Genomic DNA, 16,466 nt, shown 5'->3' on the forward strand with positions numbered 1-16,466 from the left:
CTCACTTATTTTGAAGGAAACAACATCCCTGTAGTGGTCATACTGTAGACTGAATGTAGCTGCGTCTCTGCAGCATCCACTGACAGCACTGATCATCTCCATCAACCTATGAAGTGATTCAGCTTCTTTCTCAACAACTGGCTGAAACTGAGGAGGTAAAAACTGAACAAATATTTTAAACTTTATATGCTGCTGCAGTTACGAGTGAGGCAACCAAATTAACTGATAGTTTTAGGTGGTGAACTGAAAAATTTAGTATGATTTAATTGGAGCACTTTATAAGATTTGATGTTTTCTTGAAGCAGAAAGTTTCGAATAGCCTACTACAAAGTCGTTACTTTATCTGAATGATGATTGTTTGGACATTTTTACTTTGATGTTTCCCGAGATGGGGATCCACTTGCCGGCCCAGGAGCGTCCTTTTCTCTGGGAGGGTGGGGTGGGGCTGCTATCGAGCAATTTCATAATTTACCACTGAAATGTCCGTTTTAATTCATGAAAAAACACCGTGGATGACCTACACTATTTGCGGCTTATTTATGTCTCAGAATATGACGCTGCATATAAAACTGCTTCTGTGGACATTTTTGTACCGGTCAAAAATTCGATCACGCGTTTCCTTGTGTCCAAACTTTTAACTAGTTCTGATGTGCATGTCAACAAGGATCAGTCCAGTTCACTTTGCAAAACATGTACAGAGGCTGCATAGTAATTGCAATTAAGTCTAGTAAAATAACTGTCTTGTGGCGGTGTGCTGCTGCCAAACAAGCCAAGGTGCAGGAAATATTCACACTTCCCTGAGAAAATTGGTCTCAAGTGTTTTTGCAGAACATTATGATGTCACAGTGAAGCTGACCTTTGAATATTTGGATATAAAAATGTCCTCTCTTCATTATTTAATCCTATTGACATTTGTATTTATATTGACATAATAATTGTACTAATTTAAGAATTATGGTTTGGGATGTGTTTTGTGAGGTCACAGTGACCTTGACCTTTGACTAATCAGTTCATATTTGATTTTATTTGTTTTATCTACACGGCAAAAAGTGAATTTTAAAAGCACTAGACTCTCAAAAACCTGAGGACAACAATCTAGGATGAACTCCAGGCTAACCAAGCGCCAGCAGAGAACTATCTGCTCCCAGCTGGGAGGAGTCAAACTAAAGCTGCTGTACAAGGCCAGCGTCCATGGTTTCACTGCTGCAGCCTTCCACCTACGATGTGACAAGCACAGACCCACAGTGTCTGTGGGCTTCAACGCCTCAGGTTATGTGTTTGGAGGATACACCAAACAACCTTTCAGTCAGTCTGATGATTGGGGGCATGATGACCAGGCCTTTCTTTTCACCTTCAGTGGAGAAAGGCTTGTCAAATATCCAGTCATCAACCCTGCTAATGCAGTGCTAATGAATGCCAACTCTGGTCCATATTTTGGAAATGCATTGGTTCTTGCCAATGGAAATCAAGCAGTGGTGTACAGCAACCCAGGACAACATTACAACTTCAATGCTGCAGAAATGCATGGCAACGACCTGAGACTGGCTGAGTGTGAAGTCTATCAAGTGGAAGGTAAGTTGTCCATAAACTATCAAATATTCATTTTTGTTGGCAGCAACCATCATGAAGAAGATAAGAACATTTTGTAGTCCAATACAGTGGGATCATTTTTTGATATTTTTTTTCTCTCCTCAACAGAAACCACAGAAATTGAGATGCCGTGGAGAAATACAATCTGGGAATCAAAGTAAGATGAGCAGAGTTTTAACATGCTGGACAGACATTATATGATAAATACATAATGACCTGACTGATGATCAGAAACCTCAGTACAGCGTTGACAGTGTTTTAATCATTAGAATGTAAATTATTGAGTTATACATGTCATGGGATGCGTTAGTTCTGTGTTACAAGATATGGTATAAGTATAAGTAATTTGCACTAAGATGGACTCTGCAAAAATGGTTTGCTATGTCTTATGCTATATTATTTTCACACTACAGTAGATGAAAAAGTTCCTTGTCTCTTCTTGTCTCTCCAGGAGGAGGTCGGAGCTGATGGAGAGTATTAAGACCTACAAACCCATCGTCAGCTCTGTGGCCCAGATTCGGGTTTTGCTCATCGGACCAGTCGGAGCTGGAAAGTCCAGCTTCTTCAATTCTGTCAACTCTGTATTCAGAGGCCACGTCACCAGCCAGGCCATCGCTGGCTGCTCTGCCACCAGCCTCACCACACAGGTCAGTTCCTGCTCCTGAGGAGGACTTTCTGTGTGCTGGTGGTGACTGACTTTTTTTGTGGCCAACAGTTTCGCAGCTACTCTTTGAAAGCTGGACGAGATGGAAAACCTCTTCCTATCATCTTGTGTGATACCATGGGATTGGAGGAAAGCACAGGGGCGGGGCTGGATATAGATGACATCAGCAGCATCCTGAAAGGTCATCTGCCAGACCGTTACCAGGTACAACTTCCTGAGACTCTGAGCAGGTTATTCAATGTCTGAACCATTGGTTTGGCTGTTTACTAAAACTGCTCCTGTCTTTTTGTTGTTTTCTTAACACAGTTCAATCCCTCTGCTCCTCTGCACTCTGAGGTTCAGGGCTATCGTAAGTCTCCAGGACTCAAGGAGAAGATCCACTGTGTGACTTATGTCATTGACGCCTCTAAGATCTCCATCATGCCGAAGAAGCTGGAGGAAAAGCTGGGAGCTATCCGCAGAAAGGTCAACTTATTGGGTCAGTGAAAATGAATCACATTTCATTACCAGAATGTTGTGGTTTTAAGTCTTATTTCTTGATCCTGCCCAAAGTTAAGTGAAGTGGACTAAAAAGCATAAGTCTCCAAATAACAATAATATTCAAGTTAGCACAGAAGAATATGCTCAAAAATATTCTTTTTTTCCTGCTCTGCTCTGGTGTCTGCAGGCGTCCCTCAGCTGGTCCTGGTCACTAAAGTAGATGAAGCCTGCCCTCTGGTGTCTGCAGATGTGAAGAATATGTATAAGAGCGGCTATATCAAGGAACTGGTGAGGATTTTACAATCTTACACAGAGAAAAATTTAGCAAATTAGTTTTTCTCAATTCTCGGGTATTAGTTTCCAATAAATAAATAATTATGTTTTATACACAGTAAAAACAAAAAACTGTTTTAGATTATTTTCCTTAGTGTAGTTTCTAGTCTGCAGTTTTACTTCAGCAGACCGTGTTGTAAATGAGTACTTTGATTAAATGTTTTAATTCTTACACAGAGAAAAATTCAGAAGATTAGTTTTTCTCAATTCTCAGAATGATTAATATATATTTATATATTTTTTACACAATTACAATGTAGAGCTGTTTTAGATAATTTTCCTTGGTATGTTGGTTGTTGTAGCATTCGGCTTGCTTCCTCTGTCAAGATATTGAACTAAATGACTGCTGTTGACTTCATAAAGTCTTGTTGATGGACAGTTTCTTGGAGAATCCTTCTCATCACTGTGTCCCATGAGAAACTTTAAGGGCTGATGTTACTGTATACAGAAAGTCAAACAGTTGTGCCATTTGTCACCTCCATGACTCCTGTATGATTTATATATAGCCCATTTTTACAAGTTTGTCTCAAAGGGCTTTACATATGCATCATAACATCTTCTGCCCTTAGACCCATTGACTGAGGAAAAACCCCTAACAGGAAAAAACAAGAGAAACCTCAGAGTGAGCAACTTGGTCTTGAGAAACTAGTTATCTACTCACCTCATGTGAATCTTTCTGTGATCCAGATGCAGGAGCTCAGCACTCGGCTCGGCGTGCCACTGTCCTGTGTTGTTCCCGTGAAGAACTACAGTGAAGAGCTGGAGTTGGACATGAGCTGCGACATCCTGCTGCTCAGCGCCGTCAACCAAATGCTTCGCTTCGCCGATAACTACTTTGATGAGATCAGTGACCAACTGAGCAAAGCTGAAATCAAGGAATAGGAAGTGTTAACAGCAGATGTTGTGTATAGCCTAGGCTACTACTGTCTTCATCATCACTGTGGCATGCTGTGCAGGGAAGATTATCCTGTAAATTACACTACTTTCACGTTATATGTCATATCAGAATAACAGATTTATCCAATGATTGTTTCAAGATGGCTACCCTACAACAGCCTTAACCAGGTACAAACAGCATGTTCTTAAAAAAAACTAAAACATTTGCATTGATATAACTTTACAAAAAGGTACATGTAGCTACCAGTCGTGATGTCATACTTGCTGCTGGATTGTTGACATTTCAATTGTCATGTTTACCTATTGGAAATCAGTATTAACTATTTTTCACCTGCTCAACATTAAATTATTGTGGCTTTGGCTTCTTGATGTTCTCCAGACGGCCTTAGGGATGCCTGGAAGAGGAAGTCTCTCTATTTTATAGAGTAGCTGCACTGCTCCAGGGATTTACTCTAGGAAAACTCAAACTCAAAGCAGTGATGATGAACTGGTGAAATTGCCCTGTACCTTTCAACTCCATCCGTATTCTCTAATTGTGTTTATCTTCCACAGTTGGTTGTGATCTGATTTGACTGAAACCAAATAATAACCTTTAGTTAGGCTACGTTGCATGGCCGTTTGAGTTTGAAACTGAATTTTCTTTTTGGATTCTGGATTTTTCCTAAAATGATTATTTCTATTTAGTATGCTGCTGTTCAATAAAATCTCAAAGTGCATGAATTAGCTAACTAACAGGAGAAGAAAAAAAAGAAAACTCTGTATTAGAACTGGATCTAATGCAACAACCATAAAACCATGAATAATTAACCAAAATAACAGTCCTTGAGTGTCAATTTTCTTGTAGGCTATTTAACGTTTTGTTTTCTCCTGCGTTTGGTGGAAATTATTATTTTTCTTTTTTTGGAAAGTGCATACATCCGGTTTTATTTTGAAGGAACCCTCATTGTTTTCTTTTTGTCCGAATCCACCACGTGCGCAGCTTCTGGCGCCGCCTCTGAGACCTTCGTGAAAACAGCAAACCACCCCCTTAATTAATATCAAGGGAAGAGTACAGGTAACAAAAGTTGACTGAATAAAGTCTGAAGTGTAAAACTGTAAAACTGATAGCCAGTGACATTTTGAACGTTTTCGCCATTTTGTGACCAAAGGTTTATGTTTAGTCCACCTTGATTTTAATACGGGGTATGATTAGGGACTTTGAAAACTTTGAAAAGTCTTTATATTTCACTCTTGAAGTGAACATTTGATTGTTGTTAACTTATTATATTCTGTAATTAGCCATAATTTAACTGTAACTTCCACGTGTTTTCATGTCTATTTAGAAACCAAAGTGAGGAAAAGTATCATCCTCTACACATAGACCACCTGTCCACCATGGACTCAAAGTTAACCAGGAACCAGCAGAGATCTATTTGCTCCCAGGTGGGAGGAATCAGACTAAAGCTGCTGTACAAGGCCAGCGTCCATGGTTTCACTGCTGCAGCCTTCCACCAACGATGTGACCACCACAGACCCACAGTGTCAGTGGGCTTTAACACCTCAGGTTATGTGTTTGGAGGATACACCAAACAACCTTTCAGTCAGTCTGGTCAGTATGTGTGTGATGACCAGGCCTTTCTTTTCACCTTCCGCGGAGAAAGGCTCCTCAAATATCCAGTCATCAACCCTGCCAATGCAGTTCTAATGAATGCCAACTCTGGTCCATATTTTGGAAATGCACTGGTTCTTGCCAATGGCAATCAAGCAGTGGTGTACAGCAACCTAGGGAATTTTTACAACTTAAGTGATGCAGAAATGCACGGCAATGACCTCACACTGACTGAGTGTGAAGTCTATGAAGTGGAAGGTAAGTTCACTATAAATGATCAAATATTAATTTTTGTTCATCATGAAGAAGGGAACTGTCAGAAGAACAACTTGTTTCAAATTCAATAAGATCATTGCTTTTTTTCCCTCCTCAACAGAAATACCAGAACCACAGCCATGGAGAAATATGATCTGGGAATCTACGTAAGATGAGCAGAGCTTATATCTTGCACATAATGCTATTATAAAATGGTTTGCTATGTCCTATACTACATTATTATTATTATTATTATTATTTTTTTTTTTATAATTCTTGACAAATTGTCATACATGTATCCTCATGGAGGTCAACTGGCTATGCCCAAAACATCTGTACACTACACACCAGGCCAGAACAAATAAGAGGCTTCACACTAGATGAAAAAGTTCCTTGTCTCTTCTTGTCTCTCCAGGAGGAGGTTGGAGCTGATGGAGAGTATTAAGACCTACAAACCCATCGTCAGCTCTGTGTCCCAGATTCGAGTTTTGCTCATTGGACCAGTCGGAGCTGGAAAGTCCAGCTTCTTCAATTCTGTCAACTCTGTATTCAGAGGCCACGTCACCAGCCAGGCCATCGCTGGCTGCTCTGCCACCAGCCTCACCACACAGGTCAGTTTCTGCTCCTGAGGAGGACTTTCTGTGTGCTGGTGGTGACTGACTTCAAGATGAATATTTTGTGGCCAACAGTTTCGCAGCTACTCTTTGAAAGCTGGACGAGATGGAGAAGCACTGCCGATCATCTTGTGTGATACCATGGGATTGGAGGAAAGCACAGGGCTGTATATAGATGACATCAGCAGCATCCTGAAAGGTCATCTGCCAGACCGTTACCAGGTACAACTTCCTGAGACTCTGAGCAGGTTATTCAATGTCTGAACCATTGGTTTGGCTGTTTACTAAAACTGCTTCTGTTTTTTTTATTGTTTTCTTCTGTGTGACACAGTTCAATCCCTCTGCTCCTCTGCACTCTGAGGTTCAGGGCTACCGTGAGTCTCCAGGACTCAAGGAGAAGATCCACTGTGTGACTTATGTCATTGACGCCACTAAGATCTCCATCATGTCGAAGAAGCTGGAGGAAAAGCTGGGAGCTATCCGCATAAAGGTCAACTTAATGGGTCAGTGAAATGAGTCTGATTAATAATTTTAATGGTGTTTCAGTACCTTATCTATCTGTTAGTTGTTTGATATTCATACACCATTAAAACATAACACATAACACTGCAGATTATAATTGTATTACAATGGCACATGTATTTTCCAATGATCCCTACATTTGTGAAACAACAGAAAGCTGAATGTGGACTAACTGTCTGATTTTAAACACAGAGACCTATCGGTCCATAATACATCATTTTGTTTGTTGCAGGGATTCCACAGCTGGTCTTGATGACTAAAGTGGACGAGGCCTGTCCTCTTGTCGCACGGGACATCAGGAACATTTACAAGAGCCCCTACATCAAGAAAATGGTGAGATCCACTTTAAATCAACCTGTAGGATTTTATTCTGCTTCTAATCAGTTTTTGAATTCTGAGTTTCTGGCCTCGATGGATGAACATCAGCTCTGATTTAACATGAACCTGTCTCACTTCCATTTCATTAAGTTTATGTTTCTTATTGAGTTCTTTTGATGCAATTTTTTTTACCTGCTACAAGTGTTTTCTTTAGCAAACAGCATTTGATAACTAAACCCAACTTGAAAAGCCATGATCCAGTTACATATTTCCATTTGGATTACAATGGGTTGTTACAACCTACATAAATGAACTTTACCGCTGTGGTAAAGACCAACGGGGGACAAAACAAGTTACAGTATTTTACTTAACTGAACTTTTTATTTTGTGTTGTCCATGTCTTTCATGATCCAGATGCAGCAGGTCAGCACTCGGCTCGGCGTGCCACTGTCCTGTGTCGTTCCCGTGAAAAACTACAGTGAAGAGCTGGAGTTGGACAACAACTGTGACATCCTGCTGCTCAGCGCCGTCAACCAAATGCTTCGCTTCACCGATAACTACTTTGATGAGATCAGTGACCAGCTGAGCAAAGCTGAAAGCAAAGAATAGGAAGCAGATGTTCTGTGTATGCTGTATCTCAACTTTGGTCTGCTGTTGTAGTCATCCATGTGTATTCATGTCATGTTTTGTCAGAAAAGCAGAAGTGTTCAATAACTGTTTCAAGATGGCTACCCTGTTCCTCAGCTCCTAACCACACCAAATGGAGAGGGTGTGTGTGATTTACATTAGTTACATTGGTTTTGTTACAGCCCAAACCAGGTACAAACAGCATGTTCTTAAATAACTAACATTTGCATTGATGCTAATATTTGACTTTATATAAATGTAGCTACCAGTCATGACATTTCTGATGTCACATTTACCAAGTGGAAGATACAATCCCATCTTGCTCATCGTAGTCTGCACAGTATTAAATAACTTTGAGTCTGGCTTCTTGAGGATCTCCAGAGATCACCTCAGATCACCACAGCACAGATGAAGACCCAATAATGGTGAGCAGCTGGAGTCTTGAAGCTGCAACATAATCACAACTCAAAGTGAAACTTCCTCACACCTGTATTCACTAATTATCAGTGTTTATCTTACAGTTGGTTGTGAATCTTATTTAACCGAAACTGTCAAATTACTTGTGTTTACGCTGCATGTCATGTACATTAATTTGAATCAGAATTTCCTTTTTGAATTCTTGACGTTTCTTAAAAATGATTGTTTCTATTCAGTGTTCTTGCTGTTCAATAAAATCTCAAAAGTGCAAGAATGAACAGAAAAAACTGAAATTTATTAATACAGGTCATTCAGTTACTATACAGCAAACAGTGTTGGGGGCAATGCATGGCAACGACCTCACAGTGTGAAGTCTATCAAGTGGAAGGTATAGTCTCTATGATCAAATATTCATTATTCAAATCTGTATATAGTAGCCTACACATTTAGATCATGTAAGTTGAATAACTCCAGTTGTTTTGCCCCACATGCAGTTTTCAAACTACGGTAGATCAACACAATATGGACTGACATGCATGGAGTCTTATTTTGACTGTTTTTCAATAGTTTTCCTTCCTTCCAATAAAATCTCAAAATGCATGAAATAACTAACAGAAAAAAGAAGATGAAAATCTTAACTGGATCTAATGCAACAAAACCATGAATATATTAACCAAAATAATAGTCCTTAGGTGTCAGTTTTTGTTGAAGGCTACTTAACGTTTTCTCCTGCATTTGGTGGAAATGAATTTAATTTAATTTAATTTATTTATTTTTTATTATGTTTTGGGGGAAAGTGCAGATACATCCGGTTTTATTTTGAAGGAACCCTCATTGTTTTTCTTTTTGTCGAATCGAATCCACCACGTGCGCAGCTTCTGGCGCCGCCTCTGAGACTTCGTGAAAACAGAAACCACCTCCCCCTCAATTAATATCAAGGGAAGAGTACAGGTAACAAAAGTTGACTGAATAAAGTCTTAAGTGTAAAACTGTAAAACTGATAGCCAGTGACATTTTGACCGTTTTCGCCATTTTGTGACCAAAGGTTTATGTTTAGTCCACCTTGATTTTAATACGGGGTATGATTAGGGGACTTTGAAAACTTTGAAATGTCTTTATATTTCACTCTTGAAGTGAACATTTGATTGTCGTTAACTTCTTATATTCTGTAATTAGCCATAATTTAACTGTAACTTCCACGTGTTTTCATGTCTATTTAGAAACCAAAGTGAGGACAAGTTAATTGATCATCCTCTACACACAGCAGCAGACCACCTGTCCACCATGGACTCAAAGTTAACCAGGAACCAGCAGAGATTTATCTGCTCCCAGCTGGGAGGAATCAGACTGAAGCTGCTGTACAAGGCCAGCGTCCATGGTTTCACTGCTGCAGCCTTCCACCAACGATGCGACAGCCAAGGTCCCACAGTGTCTGTGGGCTTTAACACCTCAGGAAATGTGTTTGGAGGCTACACCAAACAACCTTTCAGTCAGTCTGGTCAGTATGTGCGTGATGACCAGGCCTTTCTTTTCACCTTCAGTGCAGAAAGGCTCCTCAAGTATCTAGTCGCTGGCCCTGCTAATGCAGTTCTAATGGATACCAACTCTGGTCCAAATTTTGGAAATGCATTGGTTCTTGCCTATGGAAGTAAATCAGTGGTCTACAGCAACCCAGGAAATTATTACAAATTCACTGCTGCAGACATGCATGGCAATGACACCAGACTGACTGAGTGTGAAGTCTATCAAGTGGAAGGTAAGTTCACTATAATGATCAAATATTCATTTTTGTTGGCAGGAACCATCATGAAGAAGGGAACTGTCAGAAGAACAACTTGTTTCTTGTTGAATTCAATAAAATCATTGTTTTTCCCCTCCTCAACAGAAACCACAGAACTTGAGATGTCGTGGAGAAATATGATCTGGGAATCTAAGTAAGATGAGCAGAGCTAATATCTTGCACATAATGCTATTATAATCATTTGCTACATGTTCCATACTATATATATATATATATATATATATATATATATATATATATATATATATATATATATATATATATATATATATATATATATATTTTCTTTCAATTCTACAAATTGTCATACATTTACCCTCGCACTAGATGAAAAAGTTCCTTATCTCTTCTTGTCTCTCCAGGAGGAGGTTGGAGCTGATGGAGAGTATTAAGACCTACAAACCCATCGTCAGCTCTGTGTCCCAGATTCGAGTTTTGCTCATTGGACCAGTCGGAGCTGGAAAGTCCAGCTTCTTCAATTCTGTCAACTCTGTATTCAGAGGCCACGTCACCAGCCAGGCCATCGCTGGCTGCTCTGCCACCAGCCTCACCACACAGGTCAGTTTCTGCTCCTGAGGAGGACTTTCTGTGTGCTGGTGGTGACTGACTTCAAGATGAATATTTTGTGGCCAACAGTTTCGCAGCTACTCTTTGAAAGCTGGACGAGATGGAGAAGCACTGCCGATCATCTTGTGTGATACCATGGGATTGGAGGAAAGCACAGGGCTGTATATCGATGACATCAGCAGCATCCTGAAAGGTCATCTGCCAGACCGTTACCAGGTGCAACTTCCTGAGACTCTGAGCAGGTTATTCAATGTCTGAACCATTGGTTTGGCTGTTTACTAAAACTGCTCCTGTATTTTTGTTGTTTTCTTAACACAGTTCAATCCCTCTGCTCCTCTGCACTCTGAGGTTCAGGGCTACCGTGAGTCTCCAGGACTCACGGAGAAGATCCACTGTGTGACTTATGTCATTGACGCCACTAAGATCTCCATCATGTCGAAGAAGCTGGAGGAAAAGCTGGGAGCTATCCGCATAAAGGTCAACTTAATGGGTCAGTGAAATGAGTCTGATTAATAATTTTAATGGTGTTTCAGCACCTTATCTTAGTGTACGTATGCAATGAGCTGTATCCATGTGGTTACAGCTGCTTGTTGTTTGATATTCATACGCCATTAAAACATAACACATAACACTGCAGATTATAATTGTAGTACAATGGCACACGTATTTTTCAATGATCCCTACATTTGTGAAACAACAGAAAGCTGAAAGTGGACTAACTGTCTAATTTTAAAGACAGAGACCTATCGGTCCATAATGCATCATTTTGTTTGTTGCAGGGATTCCACAGCTGGTCTTGATGACTAAAGTGGACGAGGCCTGTCCTCTTGTCGCACGGGACATCAGGAACATTTACAAGAGCCCCTACATCAAGAAAATGGTGAGATCCACTTTAAATCAACCTGTAGGATTTTATTCTGCTTCTAATCAGTTTCTGGCCTCGACGGATGAACATCAGCTCTGATTTAACATGAACCTGTCTCACTTCCATTTCATTAAGTTTATTGAGTTATTTTGATGCATTTTTTTTACCTGCTACAAGTGTTTTCTTTAGCAAACAGCATTTGATAACTAAACCCAACTTGAAAAGCCATAATCCAGTTACATATTTCCATTGGGATTACAATGGGTTGTTTCAACCTACATAAATGAACTTTACCGCTGTGGTAAAGACCAACGGGGACAAAACAAGTTACAGTATTTTACTTAACTGAACTTTTTATTTTGTGTTGTCCATGTCTTTCATGATCCAGATGCAGCAGGTCAGCACTCGGCTCGGCGTGCCACTGTCCTGTGTCGTTCCCGTGAAAAACTACAGTGAAGAGCTGGAGTTGGACAACAACTGTGACATCCTGCTGCTCAGCGCCGTCAACCAAATGCTTCGCTTCACCGATAACTACTTTGATGAGATCAGTGACCAGCTGAGCAAAGCTGAAAGCAAAGAATAGGAAGCAGATGTTCTGTGTATGCCGTATCTAAACCTTGGTCTGCTGTTGTAGTCATCCATGTATATTCATGTCATGTTCTGTCAGAAAAGCAGAAGTGTTCAATAACTGTTTCAAGATGGCTACCCTGTTCCTCAGCTCCTAGCCACACCAAATGGAGAGGGTGTGTGTGATTTACATTAGTTACATTGGTTTTGTTACAGCCTAAACCAGGTACAAACAGCATGTTCTTAAATAACTTAAACAATATTTGACTTTATATAAATGTAGCTACCAGTCACGTTTACCAAGTGGAAGATACTATCCCATCTGGCTCATCGTAGTCTGCACAGCATAAAATAACTGGTGAGCTGGAGTCTTGAAGCTGTAACATGATTACAACTCAAAGTAAAACTTCTAACCCTCAAAAACCTCATATCTTCAACTTCAACATCTGTATTCTCTAATTATCAGTGTTTATCTTACAGTTGGTTGTGAATCTTATTTAACTGAAACTGTCAAATGACTTACGTTTACGTTGCATGTCATGTACATTTAATTTGAATCAGAATTTCCTTTTTGAATTCTTGACGTTTCCTAAAAATGATTATTTCTACTCAGTGTTCTTGCTGTTCAATAAAATCTCAAAAGTGCAAGAATGAACAGAAAAAACTGAAATTTATTAATGCAGGTCAGACAGTTACTGTACAGCAAACAGTGTTGGAGTCTTGCCAGCTGAGGAGCAGCCCCTCCCTATGTAACAGGACCGTGGCATTACAGCAAACTACACACACACACAATCCTGCTCACTGCCTGCCCTCACTGAAACAAACTGTGAATTAGAGTGAGTTACAAATTGGCAGCTGTCCTCTCAGCGACAATAATCATCAGTTAAAAAATAATTATGCTCTGTGCTCAGGATAACGTTTAAACAAACAAACAAACGAACAAACACACATCTTGAAATAGTGTTTAAAATATCAATGTTGGGTTAGTGCACATAAAAAGACGGGGAGTTCCCTCCAACTTGGCCACAGTTTACATGACACTGGTTGTACGACACTGTAACTGTCACAGGGAATGAGGGAATGTCCTGGAAATGCAAAACACACCTGGAATTCAATGATATTAAGCCGGTCAGCTTTCATTTTTTGCTCCTTTTCCACAACATTGGTGCGTTTCCTCCAGCTGCTGTTGTACTGGGAAGCTCCTGATCTGAATGTATTAAACGGGGCGCTGCTGAAAACCATATGCAGCGGGTTCTTCTGGTCGACGGCGGAGCTGGTTCAGGTAACTGGGAGCACGGAGGAAGACCACCGGGTGGGTGGGAGGAGGAGCGGAAGGGACGGAGCAGTAGGGAGAAATCTTATGGCACAGCTGACGCTCTCCGACATTTCAAACAGTCAGATGGCTTTCCTCTCATCGGTCAGCGGCTTCAGTCATTAACAAAAAAGGCAGCCACGTGAAGAAGAAGAAGAAACCATTTCAACTTGAACCACTTGAGTTACAGTGGAGAACACACACATGCACACACGTACATCCAAACACGCACTCATACGCGCACTCTCCCATACAGACAAGTACACATGGGCTGAGTCAGAGTCCAAAGGCTGATTCCAGAGAAAGGGGGGGAGCGGAGAGTGAAGCAGGACTGTTGGCACTGCTACTGTAAAACAGACTTTTTTTGGCGAATTGCTGTTTGTCAACTCACTACACAAAACAAAATCACCCTTGTGTCTTAAAATTTATTCTTTCCAATCTCTTTTAAATCAATAAAGCTATTGATATATAGTATATCTTTTTTACCATTTAAATGAGGAACCATCTCCTGTTTATGTAACTTCACACTTTCCCATGAAACTATGAGGGATATATGAGATGTTACTTTCCATGCCTGTGAATTATACTTCCTACAGAGAAGTGTCCATTTTCTTGCTGTTTGGTTTTTAAGGTTCAACAACTCATTTTGAGATGCTGCCAGTTGGCTGCAGTCATTCAATATAAGGTTTACACTGACGAGACAGAGCTGAGCACTACTGCCGATAGTCTGTACTGGACACATGGAAGATTTCTCATCCTTCAAATTCACAACGATAATAAAAGTCTTTCTGTTAACATGACAGAGGGAAGAGAAAATGTTGGCACAAACAGATAAAGACTGTTGGTCAAAGATGGTGGAATATAGGAAATGTAATGTTGCTTATTATTCCAGATGTTTGTTTAGAGATGAATTGTGCTTTATAATAGATACTTAAGAGCCTACACTGGAAAGGTAAAAATGGTTGATTCAGTGTGCTGGCTCTGTTATCTACGCTGCATTTTGATGACATGTATGAAGTGGTCAGAGTTTGGTTCCTGTGAATAGAGTTAAATAATGCAGACAAATCGATTTGTTTGTTTACTGTGACTATAATCTGGCTCCGTGGAAGCCTTTTGTCACTCTGCTATTTAAAACAAGGTTTCAATTGTTTAATGAATGAAGTTTAATCTGCATTTGTATATATTTTCAAACTATTTTTGACTTCACACTATTACAACTTCACTGAAGACGTGAGGCGTTGTGGTTAATTCCAACTTTGAAAGGGAAAGTGCAAGAAGGACAAAGTCTTTTTGCTGCTGTCTTTAGTTGACCGAACTTAAAATAAAGACAAAGTAAAGTATCGATGCATGTTAGACATCTGCGTAATGCGATATGCAAAAAAAAAAACTCAGTGAAATTTGAGATAAAAACTGCTGCGTCCCTTTGGCTCATCAGCGTTTGGACTCGACCACATCGATCACACACTGTGCTTACGTCAACATCTAAGAGAGATGACATTCAAATTCCAAACAGTAGAAAAAAAAATTAACAAAGAACTTTTCCTTATGTTTTTTTCTTATTCTTCTCTTAAAGAACTGTACAAGATTATTTTAAAAAATCAATAATTAGTTATACATATTTATATGACAACATTGTTTACGTTATATTACTGTAAAGAAATACAACCTTTATGTTGTTCTTGTTTAGGAGTAGATGCAGTATTCCTTTTTCAGAGTGCTGTGGCTTTGCTGCGCTGAGGATGGTTCATGTAGATTATTCTATTTGTAAGCAGCAAACTTTTCATATCTATATGTGTGTAGTTGCATCACTATTATTGACACTATTGTTTAAATTGTAAGATTTCAGATTTTATTCTGATTCTCAAACTAAAAACTAATAAAAAGTACTGTAATGCAGATAAAAATGACTATAACTGCATTAGCAATGTATGTCCACAAGGTGGAGCTAAAATATTGACCTATAAAGAAACGCCATCTTTGGATTAATTCACCTTGCTTACAACGAGCCTAGAGAACCGACTCAACAGAAACAGTGTTAGCGATGACTCCGCCCCTTTGAAAGAATGTGGAGCCTCAGTGATGACGCACACTCACATGTATCATCACCTGTGAAGCAGAGCAGGTCAACAGACACTTTTCAGTTCACTCAAACGTAAACATCAAGAGGGGAACAGGAGGCCGGTCCACTCCGCTGCCTGTTCCTCCCCTCGTCTTTTCAGCTACTTGCAGTCGAAGGAGCTGCTGAGCTCCGGCGTAACCACTGGTTGGAAAAGGAATACTGCATTTCTCTGCTGCTTGTTTCTTCAACTTGTGTTCCTTAGCTCTGTGTGCATCCTGCAGGGGAAGGAGGAGGGTTCGGGGGGGGGTTGGGTGGGTGGGGGTTGGTCATCTAGGGGGGGCCTTCCTTTGGAGAGGACGGAGTCTGGGACGTGGAGCTGGAGGACGAGGAGGCGGAGGCGGAGCTCTTCAGGGAGCCCAGAGTCTTGCTGAACCAGGAGTTCTTGGCCGCCTGGATCTCGTTCATCAGGACACCTCGCTGGTGCTCGAGCTCCTGCAGAAGTGACAAGAAGGAGCAGAGAGGAGTCAGGAGGAGAGGAACATGGAGGAGGAGGAGCACACTCAGGGCTCCAGTCGCCAGTATTAGAACGACGGAGGCTACTGGGATTTCTTGGTTTCCCTCATCAAACTCATCAAATACACAATCCAACAACTCCAAAACGCTCTGGTGGACAAGTTATGACCTGCACATTCACCACGCTATGAGGTAATAACAGAACGTTACGAGACGGAGTTGTTTTCGAGGCAAATGCAGAGACTGCTTCCTAAAAAACTGCCCCTGACGGGAACGCGCATCAGCAGTTTTGCATGATTTTACCTCAAAAATAACTCTGTCTCGTAACGTTCCGTTATTATCTCATAGCGTGGTGAATGTGCAGGTCACAACTTGTCCATCAGAGCGTTTTGGAGTTGTTGGATTGTGTATTTGATGAGTTTGATGAGGTAAACCAAGAAATCCCATGAGCCTCCGTAGCGTAGCTCTGAGCAGCTC

The 16,466-nt window shown here is 40.5% G+C and overlaps 5 protein-coding genes across 5 annotated transcripts in view; 4 read left to right on the forward strand and 1 right to left on the reverse strand.

Annotated features, from left to right (window-relative positions):
* LOC310984413 (interferon-induced protein 44-like) overlaps nucleotides 1–16,466 on the forward strand; it is a 53,195-nt gene that overhangs the window by 4,949 nt on the left and 31,780 nt on the right. The window lies entirely within an intron of this gene.
* LOC310984414 (interferon-induced protein 44-like) lies at nucleotides 1,101–3,949 on the forward strand (the record flags this gene model as incomplete). Its single annotated transcript, XM_083969611.1, has 7 exons — nucleotides 1,101–1,572; nucleotides 1,699–1,747; nucleotides 2,042–2,237; nucleotides 2,306–2,458; nucleotides 2,561–2,732; nucleotides 2,922–3,022; nucleotides 3,755–3,949. 7 exons carry the CDS (start codon nucleotides 1,101–1,103, stop codon nucleotides 3,947–3,949), a joined length of 1,338 nt encoding a protein of 445 aa, XP_083825737.1.
* LOC310985314 (interferon-induced protein 44-like) lies at nucleotides 5,339–7,870 on the forward strand (the record flags this gene model as incomplete). Its single annotated transcript, XM_083970890.1, has 7 exons — nucleotides 5,339–5,810; nucleotides 5,929–5,974; nucleotides 6,223–6,418; nucleotides 6,497–6,643; nucleotides 6,753–6,924; nucleotides 7,176–7,276; nucleotides 7,676–7,870. 7 exons carry the CDS (start codon nucleotides 5,339–5,341, stop codon nucleotides 7,868–7,870), a joined length of 1,329 nt encoding a protein of 442 aa, XP_083827016.1.
* Nucleotides 9,590–12,121, forward strand: LOC310985315 (interferon-induced protein 44-like; the record flags this gene model as incomplete). Its single annotated transcript, XM_083970891.1, has 7 exons — nucleotides 9,590–10,061; nucleotides 10,191–10,239; nucleotides 10,469–10,664; nucleotides 10,743–10,889; nucleotides 10,992–11,163; nucleotides 11,453–11,553; nucleotides 11,927–12,121. 7 exons carry the CDS (start codon nucleotides 9,590–9,592, stop codon nucleotides 12,119–12,121), a joined length of 1,332 nt encoding a protein of 443 aa, XP_083827017.1.
* rabgap1l (RAB GTPase activating protein 1-like) overlaps nucleotides 12,770–16,466 on the reverse strand; it is a 114,374-nt gene continuing 110,677 nt past the window's right edge. Inside the window, exon 26 of the mRNA XM_083969609.1 lies at nucleotides 12,770–15,968. Coding sequence (XP_083825735.1) covers nucleotides 15,807–15,968 — 162 coding nt within the window. The 3' untranslated portion in view covers nucleotides 12,770–15,806. The remainder of the gene's footprint in view (nucleotides 15,969–16,466) is intronic.

Source organism: Trachurus trachurus (genome assembly GCF_905171665.1).
Source record: "Trachurus trachurus genome assembly, chromosome: 4".
Lineage (NCBI taxonomy): Eukaryota > Metazoa > Chordata > Actinopteri > Carangiformes > Carangidae > Trachurus > Trachurus trachurus.